Source organism: Stegodyphus dumicola, chromosome 10 (genome assembly GCF_044657685.1).
Source record: "Stegodyphus dumicola isolate Sdum_Otavi_A_Nest chromosome 10, ASM4465768v1".
Classification (NCBI taxonomy): domain Eukaryota; kingdom Metazoa; phylum Arthropoda; class Arachnida; order Araneae; family Eresidae; genus Stegodyphus; species Stegodyphus dumicola.
In genome coordinates, this window is record NC_140777.1 from 121,641,058 (window position 1) to 121,666,493 (window position 25,436).

General features: G+C 32.9%; 1 protein-coding gene across 1 annotated transcript in view; it reads right to left on the reverse strand.

Annotated features, from left to right (window-relative positions):
- The window catches only part of LOC118185749 (uncharacterized), a 389,910-nt gene that overhangs the window by 182,382 nt on the left and 182,092 nt on the right, over positions 1–25,436 (reverse strand). Inside the window, exon 2 of the mRNA XM_085825462.1 lies at positions 23,418–23,524. Within this exon, the coding sequence (XP_085681588.1) occupies positions 23,418–23,524 (107 nt within the window). The remainder of the gene's footprint in view (positions 1–23,417; positions 23,525–25,436) is intronic.

Below are 25,436 nucleotides of genomic sequence, written 5' to 3' on the forward strand. Positions count from 1 at the left end.
AGTTTCTTTATATTTTACTGAAATGTTCATCTTCCATTAAAAATGCCTGTTTAAAAATTTTTTAAAGTGGTCTTAAGTTTCCCCCCCCCCCACACGACAAAGGCCGGAAGTGGTGGCCATTTTTCTTATGGAAGCGCCTAATAGGTGTCCGCCTTTGCCTCCTATGAAGGGACGGACAGTTACAGCCATGCCTTCTCCTGATTCGAACTCGAGCTCATCGCTACGGCCGTCAGGGTCACTAACCATTATACCGACTGGGCGACATGATCTAATCGTTCTACACTAGTTTCAGTAATAGCTTGAAATATATAATGCATTAAGAATACAGTGGAATTTCCATTATATATCTCTACATGAAACTCGAACAACAGTAAAAAAGATCAAAGCGCGATTATTAAAGGGCCCACAAAGCACAATTTATAATACAAAACATCTTTCAGATATCAGTTTCTTTAGAGTTTCTTATTCAGTATATTTTGTTGTTAAAATATGCATCTTAGAATAAAAAAGTGTGCCATTAAAAATTACACAGGATACAAGTTTTTATCTGTCATAGTCTCAAGACTGCTTCTTTTCTGTTTTCGCAGTTTTCAATTAGTTCTCTGAAAAAAGCGATTCCTGTAACTTCTGCCTTGTTTAGTCATAGCAGTCTATGCTTTTCATGGCCTATATCTGTAGCTGATTTGCTAATTTCGTACTAGCCTTGCCGCATTAATTCTAGAATCGTAAATTATAGTTATTTCCATTATCATTAAACTTTTAAATCGCGTGGGATCTTCGACGCTATCATTTTGATGACTCACTCATGCTGCTACCTCTACGCTCGCCCCCAACCAAATTTCATGACACGGAGATGTTTTGAAGTTAATATATGAATCAGAAACGTTATTTTCAGGATTAACTTTCATAGGATCAGCATTGTTCAACAGTATGCAAGATCGACACCAGAATCCGAACAATACTAGTTATCAGTATACGATCAACGTGGTAAAAAAGATAATAACTGCATAAAATCGATGGCGGCATACATTCGACATCAGCGCAGCGTCAACGAAGTTTATAGTTAATAAAAGCGCATATTGAGAAGAGTAACAATTGGATTAATTTGTTGGATTGAAATCGTTTTAGCAGTTGCTATGCTGATGCTACACAGTAGAGATGGTCAAAACCGCTCTTTTAAGGAATAATATTAAAAACGTTCGCCACTGAAATGAATCGGTTCTTTTTTAAGAGTTACGAATACCGCTCACTAAAATAACCTTGATGAAAAAAATTCGGAACTACGGCTGAATCAAGACCAGTTAGCAAGGATGAAGCGAAGAGAGCAAAAACTCGAACGAGCAGAGGAATAGGGATCGATTTAGCAAAATTGGTGCGAAGAGCGAAAAGAATCAAATAAATCGTAGGATAGGAAGAATTGTTTCTATCAAATGTTAACTCTCTGAGCTATTTCTTTCGACTATAGTTTTGAGACTCCCTAAAATCACCTTTCTACACAGAACTATCAATAAAATTCTGGAACAAATATTTTTCAAAAAATTAGGAAATGATAAAAAATTAAACTTGCTTTTAACGTGGGAGGATAATCATTCTTTTCTCCCCTAAAATGGAAATCATTCTAACTTCGCTCTTTTTCGCCACAGCAACTACGCTCTTTTTCGCGAATCAGCTTTCTCAAGTGAATCAATTCATGAAGGAATAGCAGATTTCTATTCCTTGCACGCTTTCAACAACGTGAACTATAAAAGAGCTACAACTCCGTTTTCTGAAATCGAATTAAATTCGCTTATTAAAGTGAATCAGTTCCGGAGCGGATCGTCCAACTCTACTATGCATCGTCGGCCATTTTTCGGTCATTCCCATTTTTTTTATTCTTTCACATCGTTTTATGAATCTTTCGTATGATCTTAAATTCAATGACACAGGTGCAATTTTTGTAGCTTTTCTTAATTACTTTTAAATGTATATAACTCCAATCATTGGAAATCAAATAAATAAAGTCTTTTAAACGTTCCCACTTTTTTTAGAAGTTGGTCATTAGTTCCAACACTGGTGCTATATTAGGAAGCTAGAACACGTAGTTAACGTCTTGGTTTCCTCCAGAACATCTAGAAGTGTTGGCTATTAGCAAGGTAATTTCAATATATTTTTGTTTTCACATACTTTAATTGTAACTTTATGAAAAGGTTAATATGTTTAAATATGATTAGAATTATCCAAAGATTCTTTGTATGTGTGTGTAAAATAATTCAGTTTCAGTATTTTTACTACTACTTCAACTTTTAGTTTGTATTCTTACCAAATAATACTAACGGTAGGCGAAAATGAGTAAGAATAACAAGAATATATAAGGTATTTTCTCCCTCCTTTTGGCATGCCTTCGTGGTGTAATGGTAGCACACTCAAGGCGTATTCGAGAGGTCCAAGGTTCGAGTCCCGGCGAGGGCACTGAACATTTTTCACTTATCTTTTTTTTTTTTTTTTTTTTTTTTAATTATTTTTTAAAAAAGCCTGATGACTTTACAATGGCTCCCGAACTAAAAGGCGGTGTTTGATGATTCTTCACCACCAGGATTTGGCGACTAGGTCCCCTAATCCCCAGTTGTCAAGGGGGAGAGGTTCAGGTTCGTGTCCTGGCTAGGGCATTGTTCATTTTTCATATATTCCTGCTTCAAAATAACCTAATGACTCTACAAGTATACCTTCTTTTTTATGAGTAGGAAGCTTTTATCAAAATTTTCCTTATTCTTTACAGTTACAAATTTGTTCAGAAGTGTGGTTTTGGCTGTTAAGTATTTGCTGTAATTTAAGCCTAAATTCATTTGCTACAATTCTACCTTAATGACGAAAAGTTGCCGATTACTGCGCTTTTTTTATAAATTTAACAAGCCAACCATTACTGTCTTAAAAACTCTTTTTCCTCCATTAATTTTGAATTCAGGTGTGCAGCATTTTTTGTTATCATCATAAAGCTACAGGAATTTTAGGAAAACTACATACACAAATATATATCTTTATTCACGTTCAAGAAAGAAAAGATTCGGCAAAATCTTCGCATGTAGCTTACGAGGAGTTATCTCTGTTAGTAAGATAATAGCCAACACTAGGTGGATGAATCCATTTTAAAATTTGGCGGAGCTTTTTCTCTGAACGCATTGAGGAAAGGGTATATTTTTAAAATTTTTGGAACCTAGCGCTAAAAAGCTTCGGTGAGGAAGCATACGCAAGGAAATACGGTATTATCATTGCTATTATTATTATTTTAAACATATTACACATTAAAGATAAAAATATGTTACCAAATCTGATGATAGATTACAGTTCAATCGACAGCGAAGCAAAATTATTTTTAGGACACTAAGAAAAACTTTGAAATACATATGATTGATTTACTAATGAAAGGGTTCTCATCATTATAAGGATTTACTAATCATTATAATGATTATTATTCATGAATTTCATCTCACATGCAAAGATGTTTTCTTTTACCCTTATAGCGAAATCATTTTCGTATACTAAACTAATCCAAGAAATCTGCTTGATGAAATTCAATCAGTTATTTGGCAAATGAATAATTAAATTTTTAAAATTTTGTACGTTTCTCCGAGATGTAAAATATTCCCACAATTACTTATTAGCTTATTCCCGCAATTAATTGCATGATTATTATTTTAATAACATTTTATGCAAGTTAAAAAGGTTCGAAAAAGAACTATTTAGATAAAAATATCTATCAAAAGAAAATGTAATGAAATGTAGTAATACGGATCATATTTTATTAATTTAAGAAAAGCTTATAAAAATAACTGATCAAGCTTCTGCTTGTTCAAATATTTGCAGATCGAACTAAGAAATCTTTAGCTGTCATATTAAATCTTTTTAGCATTTTATTAATGGAATTGTTATAATTCTAATGCAAACGTTGTGCTTTTAAGCTTATTCTATGAGAGGTGGTTTTTCGACTGCAAAACTTGCAGCTTTATTTTAATATAAAATGTTGTAGAAATATTTTTATATCACATTTTTCTTATAGACTGTAGTATACAAACTAAGGTATTTTACTAAACTTTAAATTTCATGTAAGTGACAAGAACAGATATTTCTCAAATTGGTTTCACAATAAAATAGGAAAGTTAAACTAAATTTAAATAATTTTCTTGCTCACAATAAAATATTAAAGTTAAATTAAATTTAAATAAGTCTCTTGCGCCATTGCTGCAAGGAATGAAATTTGAATTTAACATATATTCTCTATTCGTATAAATCAAATATAATTAAAATTTTAATTAAGGAATTTAATTTCAAAGAAATAAAAATAATTGTTATTGCTGCGAACTAATTTACCTAGACCTGCTTATAATTAAACACAACAAAATTAAATTATATGACAAAAGGAGGACATTCCAGTTTGAAACTGTTAAACTAATTAATTGGAACTCTAATATCTCTAAAAAAGTAATAGGTAACACTTTTCATAGCCAAATAGTTATAATTAAAAATATATGTACTGAAATAGAAGATTTAAAGGAAGAAATAATAAAATTAATTAATGTTCAAGTTAATTACCAGGTCACAAAACATGTTATTAAATTCTATATTAAAAAGGCAGGCATTAACTTTTCGTTTAATTTTTTAACTCTTTATGGTATGATAATATTATTTTAATCCTTAACTGGAGGGTAATGGAGGATTTTTTGAAGAGTTAAGGGCTTACTTGTAAATATAATTTTGTAAAAACGTATATTTTATCAGTTCTGGATTCTTTCATTTTACTAAACTCTTTTCAAAAGTCTCAATTATAGCCCGAATTGAGTGAAGATTTTTATCTAATTTTTCTCATTTTCTTACCTTTGGCCAGTATTTAGTTAAAGCTTTGATTGAACTTGTATCTTCAGTTTTAAATAATGCAGTCTAGTACAAAACATTTCTTGTAATTATTCTCTATTTCAATTCGTAATTTTCTAATTAAATTAATTCAATTAAAATACTCGAATTTTTATTTTTACTAAAATAATTTTTTCAGTATAATTTTTTTCAAAAAAAAAAAAAAATTTTTTTTTACATCTTTAGTACTTTTTAACATCTATTTTCACAAACAGTAGCAGTCCATATTTTTTACTTTTTGCACTTTTCAACATGACTCAAAGTTAGCAATATTTTTGCACACAAAACAAACATTTTACACTTTTTTAAAATTTACAGCATAGGTTTTTACAATAGCTTCCACAAGTAGCAGCTTTACACTCAACTTTACCTTATTAGAGCCATCTATTTTTACAGTTAGCAGTAACAAACTACTCAACTCTACTAGTTTAACAAATGCTTGCGCAAGTCAGAAATTCAAATATGTAAATCTAGGAAGTTAAATTAAAACTTGCTATTTACTAGCCTTTTTATTATTATTTTTATTTTTATATTTTGATAGTTGTATATAGTTTATTTTAAGTTTACATGCATAATTGGTGTTCGGGAAGTTTCCGATAGGCAAGAGTTTCTAAATTACTTTGGTTTTCTTAAAAATTTGGTTTTCTACTCTTAATTGACTTTTAATTAATTTTAACTCTAGTCATTTATTTGCTATTTTATCAAAATTCCACTGTTTAAATTTCGTTTTTTTTTTTTAATTCACAACATTAGGTTTTACTTTTGGTTTTGAAGTTTACCCTTGTCTATATGAATGACGAAACATGAATTAATTGAAGAGTTAGGTTAGGGGGCCACTTACCCTTGATAAGTCTGTCTCCTGCCTGCTCAACAATTATTCACTTATGCAATTTTTTGGAATAATAAATTTAATTTTTCAGAATAATATATTTTTTCATGGTTTTAGATACGTGCAATTAATTTACATATGTTCTTAGAATTTAAATGATATTTTAAATTAGTTATACGAATAGAGAATATTTGTTAAATTCAAATATTTAGCAAATTTGTTATTTTTCTAAACAAGAATTCATTTAGCTTCTGGAACTCAATTGTTAAATGAATATTTTAAAAGAAATTTTAAAAAAGACTGACGAAAAATACTTGACAAAAAAGTAATCCAAAGTTTTCAAATCCCAACTTTAAACTGAACATTCAACTACTTATTCATTATGAGTTTTAGTGCCAAAAATATAGGAAAAAATATACACACTCATTTGAAATTGGTCATTATTCTGCAATGACAGAAAAATGTGTCATTCCTTCTACTGCTGTTATTGATAGAATCTTAGTTAGCCGAATATAAACAGACATCATAAATATCGTTTCATTTTTGAAATTTCTTGTAAGGTATGCGCACTATTACAAAGCAATTTTTTTAAACTTATGTAATTAAGATTTTAAGGAATTCATTACAGATGAAAATTATCTCGAATAATTTAATATCAATTTTATTTTTAATTCAGACTTAACTATGCAAGCAAATTCTTATTCCGCTAATAATTTCTTAAAGTAAAATTGTTTTAAGCTATACGTAGTAATTAATTTAATTTATCATTTTTTGAATGAAACTAATTTTTAAAATTATTTGCTTTAGTAAAAAATAATGCTAATTTTTAATATAAAGAGTTTTTTAGCACTTTCGCTTTCTTAAAATTTTTTATTATGTCAATCATAAAAATTGAAATTAATTAAATTAAAAATTAACGTTAATTACTTGACAATTACTTAATATCATTCAAGAGATCAGATGTGCAAAGTATATGAATCGTTAGTATTATTAATAAAAAAGTATACGGGAACTAGATACAGATATTTCCAATTAGTATTGGAAAATTATATAGAATTCCCTCGTCTTAAAATGATTTAGTTCCGTTACTAAATGCTAATAGAATGTCTCTGTCTATGTCTTATCACTTAGTAAGAGGCAATCGACCATTAACGGCCTCTACCAATATATTATACTTGACTTTTAAATGCTAATAGAATTGAAAATACAAAGAAATTTATATGTTTCCAAACACAGACGATTTCGACGAATAAGCGGTTGTAATTATAAGAAACCGCGATATTCTATGCTGCTTTAGCAATTTGAAATTCATTATTCTTTATAAAAAGGAATTTTCAATCGAAAACTGAAGTTGTTTCTTTTTCGCATAACACGCAATAATATTTCTCTCGATATTTACATGCAAACTTTATTTTTTAAAAAAAGTCTGTTATAAATGGCTTCGATAAAATTCTTGAATCACAAATATTGTGTTTACACCAACAAGCTTTGACAACAAAACATGTTTTGATGTAAAATATATGATTTTGTTTTTACAATATAAAGGAATGAAATTGTTACCTTTTTTTGTTTATATAGTCACAATGGGTTGGAAAACGAGGAAAACACGTGATACTTATCCTGAGAAACGAGGCAGACGTAAATTTTACATTAGGAGGGAAATGCTTAATTCTCAATCAATAAGATATTCATATTCTCGCGTACCTAGCATAGTTTGTTTTTGAAGGCGATTGGTTTACGTGTACTGAAAAGTGCTGTCATGACGACAACATAGGTTTGCTCTTGAACTATTGGTCGAAATTTAGATTGTCATTGACAGGCAGACGAGATACATACGTCAAAGAATTCGTTTTGCTTCTCCTCCGTTCCCTAACTCCGCTCTCATCAAAAGCGGGAAATATTCTTGAATAAATCATTTGCTATTTAAAGAGAAAATTAAATTCTTGGTTTAATTTTTACTGGTTCATATTTATAAAATGTAGTTGCCGAATGAAAAGGCTGATACATTGTGTTTCTGGAAAACAAAGATATGAACAATCATTACGTAAAGTGATATACCTATTCAGTGTTGTCAGACATATGACATCTCTAAAATATTCTTTTATGGTTAGATGGAAAAACTATTAAGAAGTTCTACAGTAATCTTACGACATACGTAAATTTGCTGCTACGTAGGTGCACAAAAGCCATAATATTCAAACTAAACCTCCTAATTAGAAATATGGGCTCTGTAAACAATTCTTTCTTTCCCCAACCGAAGCATTCAAACAGTATTCGAAAGCTTTGATTAGAAATTTGTTTATAAACGTTTAATTCCTGGGATATTCCACAAACAATGCGTTTTTCTTATAAATGTTTTATTTTTTTAAAATTAAGATAAACAAAGTTCTTTTCTAATCTAAAATATACCTCAACATTTATGTTTGGGATTATGTTCCACTAGGGCTTACAGGACGTCCTCGACGAACTCTACAAATCTTTGAGTGTGAGGATCGTCTTCTAGACTGAATTTCTGGCTCGGAACTCATTATTAAGGTGTGTTTACGACAAAGCGATCAGCAGAAGTTTTTAACCTCATACACAAGGTGGCCCAAGGTAAGCCTAGTCCAAGGTCAAGTAAAAAAGTATGTGGATTGAACGCTTTAGTACAGTATACAAGATGGCCCAAGATAAACAGAACCAGACATGGGACAGTACACTAGCTTTGACTCTGTTTATCTTCGGCGACTCTATACATGGCGCTAGCAAAATTTGAATCGATTGATGAGAACAAATTGTTCATTTATATAGATGCGATGGAAGCGACAAGAAAAAAGAAATAAGTGTAGGTTGGAGGGTTTTTTTTAATTAGCTATATAGACTCCTTGAATTGCTGTCAGAGAAGTACTGTCATATGGCATGGACACTGAGATAATTCAAGAACTCTCATGAGCTTCTTTCCACTCTAAGCATAACATAATTAACCGCATAAATCAGTTAAGAGATATAAGTTGATTTTTTCCATGTATCTGCCCAGTACATTAAGGGAGGTTAATACACAAGGAGTACTCCAGCAACTATTATCCTTAAAAGATATATCCGTTACTTTTACCCTATGAGTTCTGACACGCCCATAGAAAGAAGTGTCTATGGGTGTGGTCGTGGTGTATTTAATTACGGCAAAGTACACTAGGGCTATCTGCCTAAGGGGAGGGATGTCTTCGTGGTGGACTTTCTAAGAGAAACTGGCTCTCATACACGCTACACATGGGGAAAACCACGAAAACACCCATGCAACCAGCCCGTTCGCGGTATTCGAACCTCGGACCGAACTGCCAGTGTTCAGCGACTTTACCGCTCGGCCGCTGGTGGGCCAAGTGTCTATGACGACAGCAGAGTGCTAATAAAACCTTATGAAGTAGAAGACTACTAGGATGCATTATAACTGGTTGTAGCTGAGGCAATAAGTAGAGATGCCGAGAGCTTCGTCCATAATCTTTGGGCATTCAGATAATATCTCTGGATAACATGTAGGTCTAATTTGTCATTCATAGAAATTATCTTTACATATCATTTATCCATCCCTTCCATGACTTCTTTTTCCGATTCTCTCCGGAAAACACTTTCCTTTCTTCAAATTGGGACTTGTCAGAGAGGAAAACATTTTTTCTAATTTCCACATCTACTATTATGATGTTTCAGAGCCTATTCTACTCCGGTAGAATGAGGACCTGTTTTTAAAAGAATGCAAACCATTGTTTGGCGGGGCTTAACTACCCTTATAATGAAACAGACTTCAAACTAATTATATTGAAACGTACTATCTCGCGGCCGTAAAGACTGATGTTCACTCATGTTATTAAAGATAAATATCATCTATTTCTCCTAAATTTGAGAATCGACAGCTGTGTTCTTTCTAATCCTCAAAAATTGCTTCTAGTCTTGAGAACAGTGTAAAAATAAAGATTTGAAAAATTTCGCCGTTTTCACTATAATATTTAGACGTACGCTATTCTTTAACCAGCCGATAGTTCTCCACTAATGTAAGTAGTGGTAGAAAAGGCTAAATGACGTTGATGAGACATCGTAAATCAGGAGTCGGCAACACGTTGTGCCACAGGGCTTCAAGGTGCCTATCACCAATTTAAAAATACCCTCGTCCAAATATCTAAATTCTACATTTTAGATACTTGGACAACAAAAACTCTTAATTGTAGTAAATAGTTTTACTAAAAATTCAAATTTTAATTTGCCATTTTAACAGTTCTGTGAATTGTGCAATTAAACTTTCGACAAAACTGAATCTAAGCGATATCAAAGTAACACTACATGTGTCAAATTCGAAGCTAGAAACATTTGATTCCGCATACAGTGAACTATTTTATGATCCTGATATCCTCATGTACTCTGTCTAAACACGGCCATAAACCTGCCACTTTATGAATTTGTATTTCGAGTTGTAAGACCTTACCGTCATTAGAAAAAGAAATAAGGAGCGAAAGACACATCATTTTAATGTTGAGTAGGAAGAATAATTTTGTTTTATTTATTAAATCAAAACTGTATGCTTATGATGCAATTCAATTGTAGCGACTGCTAAAAATTGTATCATTTCTTAACGTCTTCTAAAATCATTTCTGAAAGCTTTTTGTGGAAAATATTAGCTCACTCTCAAACTGAGCATCTGGTAATATCGAATCCTGGTGGGCATTCAGCGAATGTAGGCCCGTTCCTGATGGGTATGCAGTGAAAGCCTCGTATGCAAGCGGGGAAGTTTAGCGGAGTCAAATTTGGTCGGTACCCTGTAAAGTTGCCTGTGCAAAGACTAACAGTTATTAGTCCAATTAACTAGATCCAATGAATTGGACCATTACACAATTTTTTTTATCCAAAACGCCATAAAAAGGCTTTTTTTTCCCCTCCAAAGGCCATAATAAATTATTAAGAGACGCACAAGAAAACTTGCATACAGGAGCTTGACTCTGCAGGAACGGGCTTGTTTGTACGTCATAGTTATTTGCATATTTCAGCCAGTAATGACTGTGTTTAAATCGTGTCGCTAATTATATGTATCAATAAAGTGGTATGTTTTTTGCTACATGTGCAGAGATTTTGTTGCATCCGATTGTTTTCAGTAATATATTTTTTAAGATTAGTAAACTCACTAGTAGTCGAGTGGATAGGACAGTGTAAGAATTGCAGCTCGATTGAGGTTCATATTCTAGCGAATGTAGCCTATCCGAATACAGATTAATAAATGAATCATTGTGATAAAATATAAAATGCTGTTAAACAACCGAAAATTCCTTTGAAAAAATCATTTTAAAAATGAATACGTCAGTTTAATAACATTAAATTCAGCTAGTCGATGATAGGCCGCTAAAGTTAAACATTTGCGTATTCTATTGTATATGGACACACGCAATTTCATCTTGCTCGGATAATTCCTTTTTGGTGCTTCGTTTTCGATATTATAGAGTTTATATGAATTTCCAGCAAAATGGCATAACTGAATATGTTTGAAGAAACTGATGCATGAAGCCCGTTGAACCTCGTCAGAATGTTTGTCACACTGAAGTTATATCTTTATAGACTCAAATTTTAAACTCAAATCAAGAGTTTTTAGTAAAATTTCAGACTATTGCGTTTTTCTAGCAAAAATGAGTAATTTCAAACCAGGTAATGAAACTAAGGACAAATATCCACAGAGTTGTATATTTTATAGAGTAAAAGTAAAATTAAATTATGAAAATGGAAAACTGTTTTTGTCTAATTATTTTAAAGTTAAAAAAATTGAAGATCATAAAAGATTAAAGTGTTCCAGGTAATTCTCAAGAAAATGAATGTGGAAAAATTAAGTTTACATTAAACACTGGTAGATAATGTAATTAAAAATTAATTTATTTATTTATGTTAAATATAAAATTCCCTAAATTTTCGTGCAGGGATTTAAAAGTATGGCTTCTCAACATGGACAAACAATGCATTGTGTAAAATGAACTTTTGTGTTATAAAATCCTGAATTAAGAAATATTCAGTTGGATAAAAACTTAGAAAAATGTTCATTTAATTTTAAAACGTATTAAAATATTTAAAGGTGCCTTCATTTTATAATATTTAGAAAGGAATTAAAATTACAAACCTAACTATGGTTATGGCATATTTATGCTAATAAATTTGGAAGAATCACTAACTTCATGAATATTAATTTCTGGAGTGCTAAGTGCATATCGATCTAAAATTCATTAAGTCCTTCAGTTCCCCTCGGGTTTGACTAAGTAGTTTTAAATATACGAAATAAAGGTGAAAACTAAAGTTCTCTGTTTAGCTGTAATTTAGGCTTTGCTTGAAAGATGGGTATCTTTGATTGGGACAATGACTTATGCAACGCAGTTTCGCGGATGGTGCACAGCGTTTTTAAATGCCTCTCGTTAAGTACCTTCTTCTTTCTTCACTTGGGCTAATCTCCATAGCAAAATCAGTCAGTTCCTGTGCTTTTCTCAACAAACTGTTTACTCTCCTTGTAAATCAAAGGTACGCTGTGTCTTCTTTTTTATCATTGCTTTAACTGTAGGTTGGTGTTATATGGTAACTTAAGTCTTCATTCGTCATTTCTATATTAATTCCGATTTCTCTCTTCATGAAAATACTTCCTTTGCTTATAAAATTTGTACGATTTCTTTGGCTTTAATTTCGTTGATGGAAATCCTTTAAAATTGCTGACAGCTTGTGGCCAGGACTGACGCCCGCAAAAATGCGGTATTAAAAAATGAACGCTGAACCGTGTATGAATGAAATACCAGCATTGGACAAATTAAATGGAAACAATTATGATAACGCTTATACGGGAAATCGCGTTTCGCTAAATCCGCTTGACAAGAATTTACTATATAGTCAATTTTATCTTCACTGCCATCTTTTCCTGTGTTCTAAACAAAGACTAGTGTGGTTTCTAGTTCTTGAAGATTACAAAATAAGCATTTTAGAGCACCATACGGTGTCTGCGACCACTGAGACAAAGAACACAAAGGAGTTACCGGATTCCATTCCCTCAAAATCTGTCCGATTGATCTGTATTAAAGAATTTTCTAAACCTACTGAAATCCCCCATTGAAAATGTACGTGAAAGCAATCCGGTCACAGTCTTAAAATTAATCAAATGCTTGATTTACTTCTGAAAACTGTTTCAGAAAAGGAAGTGATTAACCAAAGGAAAAAGTAAAGCACTCAGGTTTCACTCGATGACTAGATTTGTAGTAAAAGCATTCGAAGAACACATTATCCCATGTGAAGAATAATGTACCTAATTAATGTAATTTATAACAGAACTTATTGGTGTTATAAATTTAGAGTTAATTTCAAATTAATGTCATCTGAACGTAGGAAACCACAAAATGAGCAGTTGTTCCGTCCGAAAGACTTTCAGCGTTTTCTGCTCATTTACCGGCTTTTATATTAGTAACATTTATAGCTAAAAAATTATGAATAAGAATTATAATTATACTGCTTTGAAATTTTCGTTGTTTATAATAAGATAGTTCATTAGAGTTAGAAGCTTCTGGCGAAGAGATTTATTCCTGAGAATCTGCTGAAACCATTCACGAGTATTGTGTGTTGTATAGGGCCAAAAATGTAGATTTTTGATTATTTGACAAGAAGTGGTCTAATGTACCTGGTTAGTCACAAATGCAACTATCCGTATTATGTAGCCCAAGACGAAATAAGTAGGCCACAAAAGGTCCATGAGCTGTCAGAAGATTAGTCACTGCACTATTAGTAAAAACTAATTTACGTGAGGGAATGGGAAAGAAGGTAAATGTTCTTCTAGTGACTTCTTGTGACCATAAAAATTTCCATCTTTTTGTAAACGAAATTTTAAGTAAGAAATTGGATTAGTTAAGGAAGTAATTGATATTAAAATACTGTTTGCAGCCTCTCGTACTAGTTGATCAGTGATCTCATTGCAGACAGTGCCCACATGGGCACGTGTCCAATATAATTTTGGTTTTGTACCTGTTAGAAAGTGCTTTAACAAATACTGAATATCCTCACTAATGGAGAGCGACCAGCGCAGGGCTTACCGCCATTTGGTGAAATTTCTGCCCACGACCAACAATAGGTAGTTATTGTTCTGCCTCAACAAAATTCTGCCGCCTGATGTTTTCAATATTTCATCGACTTGTGGAGGCGCACTGGATGCACCGTTTGATTTGAATGCAAAGCTCCAACATTGCATACAAATGAGAACTCATTTTTTAGCTGCCAAATGTATTTTAGCCGCCAAAAAACGTAAATATAATAACTTCTTTCCTAAGAACTTTATGGATAAGAAACCGGACAATTGGTTTAATATTATCAAAGTATTATGTAATAAAGTTGTTTAAAACGAAATAAAGTCACTAAATACGGTGAAAATAGGTTACAAAAATTTCCAAACGAGAAAGAAATGTCGCCAGATGAGGGAATAAGTCGCCAAACAGTTTGGTTTGGATTTTAGTTTTTTTTTTTTTTTTTTTCCCGCTATGGCAGATTGTGAACAATTACAAATGTAACCCAGTCCATTAATCTATACAAGGCCAGATGTGGTGGTCTCTTTATTATGAAGGCACTTAATAGGTGAGCCACCATCGCCTTTCCTATGAAGGGACGGACAGTTACAGCCACGCCTTCTCCGGGTATTCGAACCCAGGCCCTTCGGCATCGCAGTCAGCTTCCCTGACCACTATACCGACTGAGCGGCGGTTTGGATTTTAGTTAACTGTTTAAAATTAGGAGAAAAAAGCAACCTTAATATCGTATAGATTTTAAACAACACACCGATTTTCATGGCGATTAGACACAGGTGCAGCTTCTTCATTAGCACAAAGACTTCTGCAGATTATTTCTCCCTTCGTTATTCCTTAGGAGAGAAAATTTCCCTAAAAACATATACGCGAAAAAGTTTGCTCTTTCGCCTAATTTAAAACTTTACATTGGCAAGTTATTTTTCATTAAGAGATGGTTTCCAAGTGTTAAGATTAGTTGCATAGCATCGGCCAATTAATTTCCAGAAACATTATAAACAATTCATAAAAGAACCTTTTCATAAAAGACATTGCGAACAGCTTATAAGCAAAATTTTACATTTTCCTAGTTAAAATGCTGTGAAAGTATCTCTTTATATGTTTCTAGTTATATTTACATTAAATTAGTTAAATTTTATTTCTGTTTTGAAGGATATTTTTTCTCATCATTTAATTAACTGTGTTACGGTTAATGCTGTCAAAATAGCTGCAGACAAACGTGATCACATTAAGCGGCACCTACTGTATTGTTACGAAATGTACAGGCGCGGTCAGATGGCTTCCCCGCAAAGCAGGTTTGGGGTTATCATAAAATGCCAAGGGAAGGCAAAGTTGCCATATTTGGCGAGGAATCGGCCATTTGGCGACAAAACTGGCGATATGCCATGGACGAAGGGAGAACGTTCTGGAACGAATTCTTACCGGTTTAGCCAGTACCTCCTACATGTATGTAGGAGGTTTTGGTTTAGCCCAGAATGTTCTCGAACACAATCCAAAAGCTATATAAACCCTGCTGGTACGCGGACAGTTAGTATCGAGTTGGTGTCTCGTCTAGCGAGTCAGTCCGTGCGGAATCAATCGAGTTGACAGCCGGGCAGCGAGTGCCCAGTGGGTCGTCGAGTGCAAAGGAAGAGTCTCTTAGTGGATCGCAGTTAGTGCATTAGTGCATCGTCGAGAGAGCGTGTTGAGCTCCGGGAACGACTGAACCAAAGAGTCGGGAGCCGTGCTCTGTGTGTCGTCGAGTGCATCGCGAGTTGTAGCGTGGAGAGTCTCGAGAGTACGTGGAGTTCCGAGAACGACCGAGCAGAGTCGAGAGCTGTACTCTGGTGCTTTGCAGTGACGCTGTCTCCACCGTTATTGCCTGACAGTGTGAAAGCTGTGGCGCTGAGTGTGTCAGCGTGTTTATAGTAGTTCTTCGACGACTGTAACGTGATTTTGGGGCTGTCCTGATTAGTACCGGCTAAATAAAATGTGTTTTGATACCTCATCAAGTGTCACTCCAAATCCGCAAGAACCCCGTAACGTACGTAACGTTTAGGAAGAAGAAAATAACGTAACAACTGGTGTCAGAAGAAAAAAAAAAAAAAAAAAAAAAAAACGCAACAGTATTCTGTTTTCAATGAATAACTATAAATTTGCCTACGTTTTACTATGGCTGTTACACAAAAAAACAGGGTCTTGAATTTGGAGAGGAAAATCCGTCACCTTTCGTCTCTTGCAACAAGATGCTAATTCGATATTTTTTTTTAATAAGTGCTAATCAATGATATTTTTAATTAGTGCTAATTTATTTAAATATTATGTAATTACTTCTACAAATAGTAAAGTCATATATACAATAGTAAGTCATATATACAATTCATAATGATAATTCATTCTGTAGTTTAAGCCAGGTGGATCAAACCTCCAAGCGTTAACTCTGAAAATTCAAAGTTTCACAAAATTTAATGAAGAAGTGGTATTTTTTAGATTATAATTAAAAAATAATCCTCTCGTTTTCTACTTTGTATAGCTTTCTATTAATATACGTACATACAACCGGAAAACCTGAAATCGGATACATGAGGAACTGGCAGAAATTTTTTTGTGTAATGAATTGGAATGTCATCATTCTATGTGGAATTTTACGTCGATAATTCTTAGAAGGACACCATCTTAACATTTTATCTTGCTACGTTACCTTCAAGAACATACTTTGTAATTACAAAAATGCAGCATGATATAATGGGTCTAAATAGTGGATGGCTCATCTATTATTCTAAAGAGTGGAAGTTCATCTATTTTTTTTTAATCAAAATTTACATGCATAATTTATACTAATAATTTCGTCCTTCCAAGAAGTTAAAGCATTATTTAAATCTTTGTTTCTCATTTTTTAGATCTATGTAGTTGCATTAGTGAATTCAAAACTTTTCTGTTTGGGTTCGTCGAATTTAGCATCAAAATATAAAATTAACGCTTCACAGAGGAATCATTTTTTTCAGAAAATAAAAAATATTTTAAATACATCTTAAATTTCGCTTACTATATATTTGTCAAAACATACATAAATAATAGTAAATATCGCAAAGAATTATCGCAAAGAAAAAAATTTCGAATTTATATTTATTTTCTATCCCAAATCCCAAAGTTTGCTACCTGCAAGACATTTTGTATTTTTACCCTTGATTATTCAAATGTACTAACAGCTAAATATTAAGTCCTTAGACTGTCATTTCTTTCAAATAATTTTAACATGTTCAAATAATTATTAAGATACTTTAATTTAAAATATTATGAAAACTAAGTTTTCAGAGAAAATTTACCAAGTGAGATATAACTTGAAAATAAATAATAACAACCTAGTCTGTTTCTTTTATTTATTAAATTTATCTTCGACGCATAAATAAAAATACATACATTTGAATGTAAATGCTTATATACTTCTTTATTTCTTACTACGGCTTGACCCTTGATGACGTTTGTATTCCGAAATGTTTGTAGTCTTGGAGAGAAACGACTAAAAATTTATCTTCATTACAGACTGTGAATGTTCATCGGTTAATCGGGTTCTTTTCTCATTAATTTTCAATTGTGAAAAAACCTTTTCACGTTCAACATATATTTCGAAACAAAGTGCTTATTTTTAGTGCAAAATTTCGTTACTGAGCTTACTTATTTTTTGAGAAATACGGACAAATTTTAGTAAAATTTCAAATTTGAAAAAAAAATTGATTTGAAAGGTTTTGTGCTTTCAAATCTTTGAATAAGACTTATATCACAGTGTAAATTAATTACCACCATTTGTAAATTTTCTGATGCGTTATTCATGTTCATTTTGAATGGAGATGAAAAAATTAACTGGGACTTCAAAAAACTGAAATCTTTAAACCTTCAACATCATCATAATTGAAATGTCTTCCTGAGCCACATGTGATCCACGGCTCGTGAGTTTGAGATCACTGCCTTACACTGAGAAAGGCGACTGAAATTCTGACAAAATGCCAGTGACCGATGAAGTCGAACCCTTCTCGATAACTACAATTTACTTTAGTCAGAATTTTCCTAGAACTTCTATCGCGTTGTTATCGATTTATAAAGCTGCTTCAGATGGCCATTAAGTTCCGATAACTACGCCATCAATGTATTAATTAGGCTATGAATATCATGAACGTCTAAACTTACGTGACGTAAATAATGGATTACTTAGAATTAGACAGGGAATTCTATATATTCTAAACATTATAACATGGGCATCTAAAATTCAAAGTAAAAGTTTTATTACTTTCTTCTTCTTCATTCATTCAGAGAGTTCTGTTCATAATTATATATTTATTTGATTAAATTTTATCTTTTCAGTTGCTATTTGTATTATTAAAAGAACTTTGTATCCAGTGTCATTCTATTGGATCGCACGTAAGATGATTTTCTAAGAAAAAGGGCCGACTGTTTATGTTCATTTTGAGTGATAAAAGGTAATTAACCCTTCTTGAGTTTTACGTTTCTGTTTCTGGACTTAAGCGATTATTCGCTTAGCAGTTCACTAGGTTCCTCCACATTTAGTTAATACATATAAGGGAGGAACACTAATAACTCTTTAAAGTCTTGCTTTGAATATTGTATCAAACCTGCAGAAATTTCTCATGCAAGTCATTCAAATTTTATCTTAAAGCGACACTTTTTTTTCTGAATGGCAGAATAATACTACAGTTGTCGACATTTTGATATGAAAATGACTATGAAACACTACCAAAATAAAGGCTATAAAATATTCTAAAGCAGTAGTCTCAAACTGGCAGCCCTCGAAGCAATTTTATGCGATCCGCGAAGACATTTCATATACAGTGTTACAACAAATACAGTAACATTATAGCAAATACAGCGTTACAGAGATTTTAAGATTTTAATTATTTACAAGTTTACATTGTTTTTATTAATGCTAAAGATAACGCGAATAGCGCATCAGAAATCTATAAATGTAGCTAATTTGCAGAGTGATATAAATCTTATTCAAAGATTTGGAGAAACAGATTTTATTAACTTTATTCATACTTCTAAGAATAATCTCTTTGTTTGGAGTACAATTATGTATGAACAGCTTTTTTTCAAGTTAAAAGTTAATAAGAAAAGAAAAAAAAAAAAAAAAAAAAACATTAACCGATGAGTATCCTAAATCCTTGATGAAGATAATTTCGAATAATTTCTCTCCAAGGCTACAAACTCCTTTAATCTTTTTCCTTTAATCTTTATTTAATATCATTCAAATATCAGAATCAAAACGCCTTCGAGTGTAAGCTATAGTAAGAAATAAAAGAAGTTCATAATTATTTTCATACAATCATATGCATTTTTATCTCTCCGTCTTAAACAAATTTAATAAATAAGAGAAGGAGGTTAAACTGTCATTATTTATTCTCATGATGTCCTACTTGGAAAATTTTCTCTCAAAAATTAAGAAAGTTTTCATGATCTCTTTGAATTTAAATTAGAGTTAAGTTATATAATGATTAATTAAATATATTATTATTATTTTAAATAAAAGGCAGTCTGAAAATTTAATATTTAGCAGTCAATATATTTGAATTACAAATTGTAACCAGCAAAAATGTCCTCCAGATAGAGATTTTTGGATTTAAGATACAAAATAAAAATAAATCGGAATTCTCCTTTTATTATTATTATTTACGTATGTTTTGAAAAATACTTAGTAAGCAAAATTTTGAAATGTATCTAAAATATTTTCTATTTTGCTAATAAAATGTTTTTAAATTTCGTTAAAAAAAATTCAGCCCCGTCAGCTTTTTCAGATCGGAGTGCATGCGGTCTCGGGAAATTTAAATTTGAGACCCCTGTTGTAAAAAATTGAATTTGAAAGAGTTCAAGGACTCTTTTCATAGAATACTTTGCCAGACCGATGTCTTTATCAGATGATTTGAATTTTAACTTACAAGGTATTTCTCCCACCTTCTGAGCATGCCTTCGTAGTGTAATGGTGAGCGCAATCCGCGCGTATTCGAGAGGTCCGAGGTTCGAGTCCCGGCGAGGGCATTGCTCATTTTTCACGTATCCTGCTTCGAAATAACCTAATGACTCTACAGTGGTGCCTGAACTAAAAAAAAAGGTGGTGGATGATGATTCTTCAACACCAGGATTTGGCGACTGTGTTCCCTAATCCCCAGTCGCCCTTTAAAAAGAAGGGTATATAATGTATTTCTTCCGTCTTCTTAGCATGGCTTGGTCAGCACACTCGGTGCGTATTTAAGAAGTCCGAGGTTCGAGTCCCGGCGAGGGCATTGCTCATTTTTGACATCTCTCAGCATCAGAAAGTCTAATGTCTCTACAAACTACTTATTAACATATGCAGTATTATGATATCATTTAAAATAACAAAAATCAGATTTTAATTTTACAATTTACTCGTGGACAGTCTAATTATCGACTCACGGGGTCCCAAGATTTTGAGGACCACAGTTAAAAACATCTAATATTAGAAGAAATGAAGAGAAAAAATGTACAGGGCGTGGGCGCGCTCAGCTAATCAATGTTTATTAAAGTTTAGCAATGTTTTTAACAGAAACATTGCGTACAGTGAAGTTTTTGATTAGTTTCATGAATTGATTTTTTTTTTCATTAACTTTACTGCTTATTGTTGCGCAAAGATTAGGTTATGTTGCAAAGTAAAACACTCAAATAGTCGATCTAATTTCCTTTAATCTTTATTTAATATCATTCAAATATTGTTTAATCTTCGTTAATCTTATCACCAAGTCTCAAACATGTATATACAACTGTAAAGTTGGATTTATGCTCTACTTCTGATTTCTTCCATTCTCATTATCATGCAGTTCCCATAGTAGCGAATTTCACGCGTTAGCTCATTCGATTCGTTAGAGAATCGGAGGCTTACTAATTTTTAAAAAAGTTGAAAAACATCAACTATATTACAAAGTGGTTTATTTCTGTTAGTTTTATTATGATTTTAATTTCCGCTAAGTATTCATTACTTGCATGTAGATCATGTATAGGAAATGAATGTAAATGTATGTTTTTCTATTCTTTAATACGCCCTTATTTCTGCAAAGGTTTATACTGTAGGATACAAATCGGTGAAATTTTTAACGTACGCAATTCTTAATCGAGAATGGTTTCGGTGTTTCATTTTACTCAAATCTTCAACTTCAAGGTAATATTTGTCCACATCGAGTAATCGAGATTCTAACTATAATAATATTCTTCTTGATATATTTATAATAAGTGCACATTTAGGTAAACAGTGAATCACTGAACATAATCAGGACCAATTTCTTTAATAAAGTAGAGCTTTATATTGTTGCAATTGATTTACATAGAAATATGTTAAATTTTCAAACTTGCTGCACAGAATTGAAAAACCATTAATGAAACAAATCCCCTTTCCTGCGACTATTAGCTCTAGAGGTGTTATTAGTCTTGATCTTTCGTTCTTGTAAAAAACTTTTACATTTGAAAATATGTGACTACGACCAACGACTGCGAAAACAAAAGCCTGGTAACACTTTCTAAGCCGGGGGGTGTATATTTATATATACTTTTTTTTTTTTTTTGGTACTGGTGATTGCAATAAAAAGGAGAGGTGCGCCACTAGATAATATGGGTGTTCCATATGCAAAATTTCGACGTTCTACTGCTAATAGTTTTTCAGTTATGTTAGATACATATGGATACGTATATACGTACAGACATCACGAAAAATTCCATTTTGAATCCATTTGCAAACCGTTTTGGAATAAAGAGTTCCTTTATTTTGTCCTTACGTATAGACGTAAAGAAAAAAAAAAGTCAAAATATATTCGGGAACGGACAAAATGGGTATTTGGTTTAAAATCTGATAATCTAAATATTTTTCGAATGCAATACTTCCTTAAGTCAGTAAAAAGGTATCTAAAATATTAAGTATTCAGATTACAGTGTCTGATGATTTAATCCAGAACAGTTGTTGATAAAGACAAGAATGTAAAATGTCTTTATCCCAGGGGTTCTCAACCTTTTTTGTCCCATGAACCCCTTCCGCTTGTGCTAGAAAATCGTTCTTCCCTCCCTCCATTCTAAAACTTGAAAAATACATATATACATTTATTTATATTTATATCAATTTTTAATGTGTTTTATAAATTAAATACGAAAAAATATAGAAAATGTTGCGTATTATCCCTGAAACTACAAAATTCTCCCCCGCTGGTTGAGAATACGTGCTTTATACTCTGTGGGAATGATGTGTGTCCTCCCAAGATTGCTACGACCAGTTACAGTGATCGAAAGCCACGTCACTGTATTTCTTCTTACATTGCACCTCCAACCATTAGTTATGATTGGGTACTGTAGGCACTGAGGATACACAGTATAATTTGTAACATGCGCCTTCCTTAGCTCTTTTTAAAATTCATTATTTTAAGTCTTTTCCTACAATAAGAATACTGAAATTTGGATTACATTACATAATAAAAAATTTCTGTTAGCCGTAAACCAAAGGATGGGTAGCAACATCCAGCTAAAAAGATAATAACGTGCAAGGTATTCTAGGTTAATTAGCCATTTATTATGATTGAAACTTTTAGCATAACTTCCTTCCGCTAGCCCTCATCAGAATCGAAAAACGCTTGTAGAATATTTAAGTTGAAGGCTTTAGATATAAACTGTTGACAAAAACGCTTGCAGATTAGGTTCGATCACCCAGCTATGCCAGTTAATATTCCAACCTAAGGCATTTTGCTAGCCGACGTTAAATACGCACCTTTAAAGTTTTGAGACAGCTTAAGTGGCTAATATGTGTAGTCCCCGATTACGATACTTTTAATTTGTAATTTCAATTTGTTATTTTAAATACTTGCAAGTAGCGAAGTTTGTTTGTACATACAAGTTATGTTTTTTGTTCATTTCAAGATTAAATAAGAAGGTTATTAAAAACCTTTTTAAGACTTTGTTGTTGTATTTCAGACTGAGCAATAATTCGCTCGTCAGTCTAATAGGGTTTTATGGGTTTTCAGTTAATGTTATACATTCAAAATCTTATAAACTGACAGTGATATATTTATACCTATTTATGTATACTTTTTCATCATTTAAGTTCTTTCTTTAACCTTCTCAACAGTATTAGTTAAATTACGCTCTGTGCACTATGTTATTCACACTTCTCGATTGCCAGATGGCAAAATTAATGGAAAAAAGAGAAGGAAATGAATTACTCCTTTGAAATTTTGCATAAAGCTAATTTATTTCAATATTAGTTGCGAGGGCTGTTTTTTAAAATCATTTGCATGAAAAAGAAGAAAAATGCCTTTATTACTTCCAATGAACAAACGAAGCATTTGACATTTATTATATGCAATAAAAACGGCTTAATCAAGGAAAGCGGTTACATGAATCAGAAGGAGAATGTTCTCAAAATAAACTATATAGAATCCACCTCATAATAATTACATTACCTTCTAACTAGATTAACTAAATTGTAATGGCATAGAAAATAGGAAACAATTAGGTAACTCTTAATTGTAGTTGACTTTGCCAGATAATGGTCAGAGAAGAGAAGAGGACTAAATTCTAATCAAAACATGATCTACAAACTATGAATTGTTTTGCAAAATTAGTGATTACAGAAATCTTCGATTCATCGGCAGTTGAAAAATGCATACATAAAGCGTGCTTACCTGATGAAACCGGACGAAACTGCTTGGTCGATAATATCTCTTTTTGCTAGTTTCCGCTGCTCGATCCATTTGTCTGATGGTACGACGTACACGTGCACATCCACGAGCTGCACAACAGGACCGGAAAGAAAAAAAAAAAAAGAAAAATAGTCATAATTAATGGACGGGAAAGAAATGGACGGTAGCCGTGAGATGGGCGGTTATTGGAAAAAGACCGGAACATATTTGTCCCTGCGGTCGTATTAGAATTTTCTCACAATACAACCTGAAAAACATTTTCTTTCTTCTAGATTTTTTCGAAACAGAAGATGATGCGACATATAATTATTGTAGTTCAATTCATGTCAGTTTCGTTACTTCGAATCCATTTATTTGGTTATTTATCTCCTTTTAGTTGTTTTTGAAAACGCAAGAGAAACATTTTTTAAAAATAATTCAATGGTTTGTCTTCAAAGTTTGTTGATTGACGGAAACCATAAATTTATTATTTATTTTCATTGAAACTATACTAGTGTTGCGCGCATTTAACCTGAAAGAGAAAAATAAAGTCATTCTTTCTAAACATAGAACATTCGAATTATCAAATTTTAGACTCACAGAAAAGACTGGAGACTCACAAATTCGAATCTTAGTGATTTTTCGTCGTTCGACACTTTTTAATCGTAACTTAAGAAAAAATTTAAACCAGTGGTTTTTAACTAGGGAAAAATCCGCCCCTGGGGGGGAATTTTATAGTTTCAGAGGATAATCGGATCAGACTTTTATTTATCTGTTAGGTACACTCGTATGCAAAATTAAAAGAATTTGCGTATTATATCGAATTTCTGGAAAACCAACGGTCAGAGTTTAATGAAATTTGGTATGAATTTACATTTATTACAGAGAAAGATGTACCATTCAAGGACCGTTCCCACTGCGGTTTATCTGAGCTAACGGAGTCAGTTCCCTGTGTCGACTAGCTCCGCTATGCTTGCAGTTCCGATTTTTCAACTTGCTGCCCTATGGGAAAAAAAAACTGGTTTTGGAGGTGGGTCGGCTGCATTAGTTGTCCCCGTTAGCTCAGATAAACCCTAGTGGGAACGGCCCTTCAGAATTCATACAGGAATGCTACAACCATTCAGAAGTCATTTTATATAAGCATGATTATTAGTAAGCCCACAGTGCAGTGATGTCCAAAATATATGTTGTATCGAACTGAAAGCGAGTCTAGTATGGGGCATGGTCCCACCCCACACTCAGACATATTGTGCAGCGTGACAGCATATTGAACAGGTGGTAGTTGAGGAGTCCCTGTGGCAGTCGATACCACTCAGCAAGGCAGTTTTCAACACCGGATGGCTCTCGGATGGGATGGCGAGATGAAAATGCCCTCCCAAGGGCGTTCAAGACAGACTGTATAGGGTTAATGTTAGGATACATGGCTGGTTAATTCATGCTGCGAAATAACCCCACTTTCGAGGCAGTCGTTGGTCAGCCGATTCCTGTGTGAATGAGCGTTGTCATCTATTAACAGGAAGCCAAATTGCGTCCCTGAAGATTCGAACATAGTGTTTTAAGATCTTCTTTCTATACCTTATAGAAGTCAGGGAGCCTTTGTCAGACATAAGAAGGGGTGTGTTGCCGTTCAAAATAATACCTGCCCAAACCATTTCACCACCACCGTAATGATCTTTTTTCTGATGAGGGACGGATGGTGTCTTTTCCTAGGATCTCTCTAGATACAGGTGCGTCGAGAATCAATGTCCAAGCGGAATCTCGACTCATCTGTAGAACGTGCGGTTCTCCACTGAAGGCTGGTCCAAAGTGCATGCTATCTTCACCATACTAAACGCTCTCTTTTGGGTGCTGCAGTGAGTGGGAGATAAACAACGGGTCTTCTAGCATACAACATTACATCATGAAGCCTTCGGGCAACTGTAGACCGTGAAACTCGAGCTCCATTGGCTCACGGGAGAGCTGAAAAATTGTAGCAGTCATGTGTCACTGTGCTAAAAATACCAATAACGGTCTTCGTTCGTT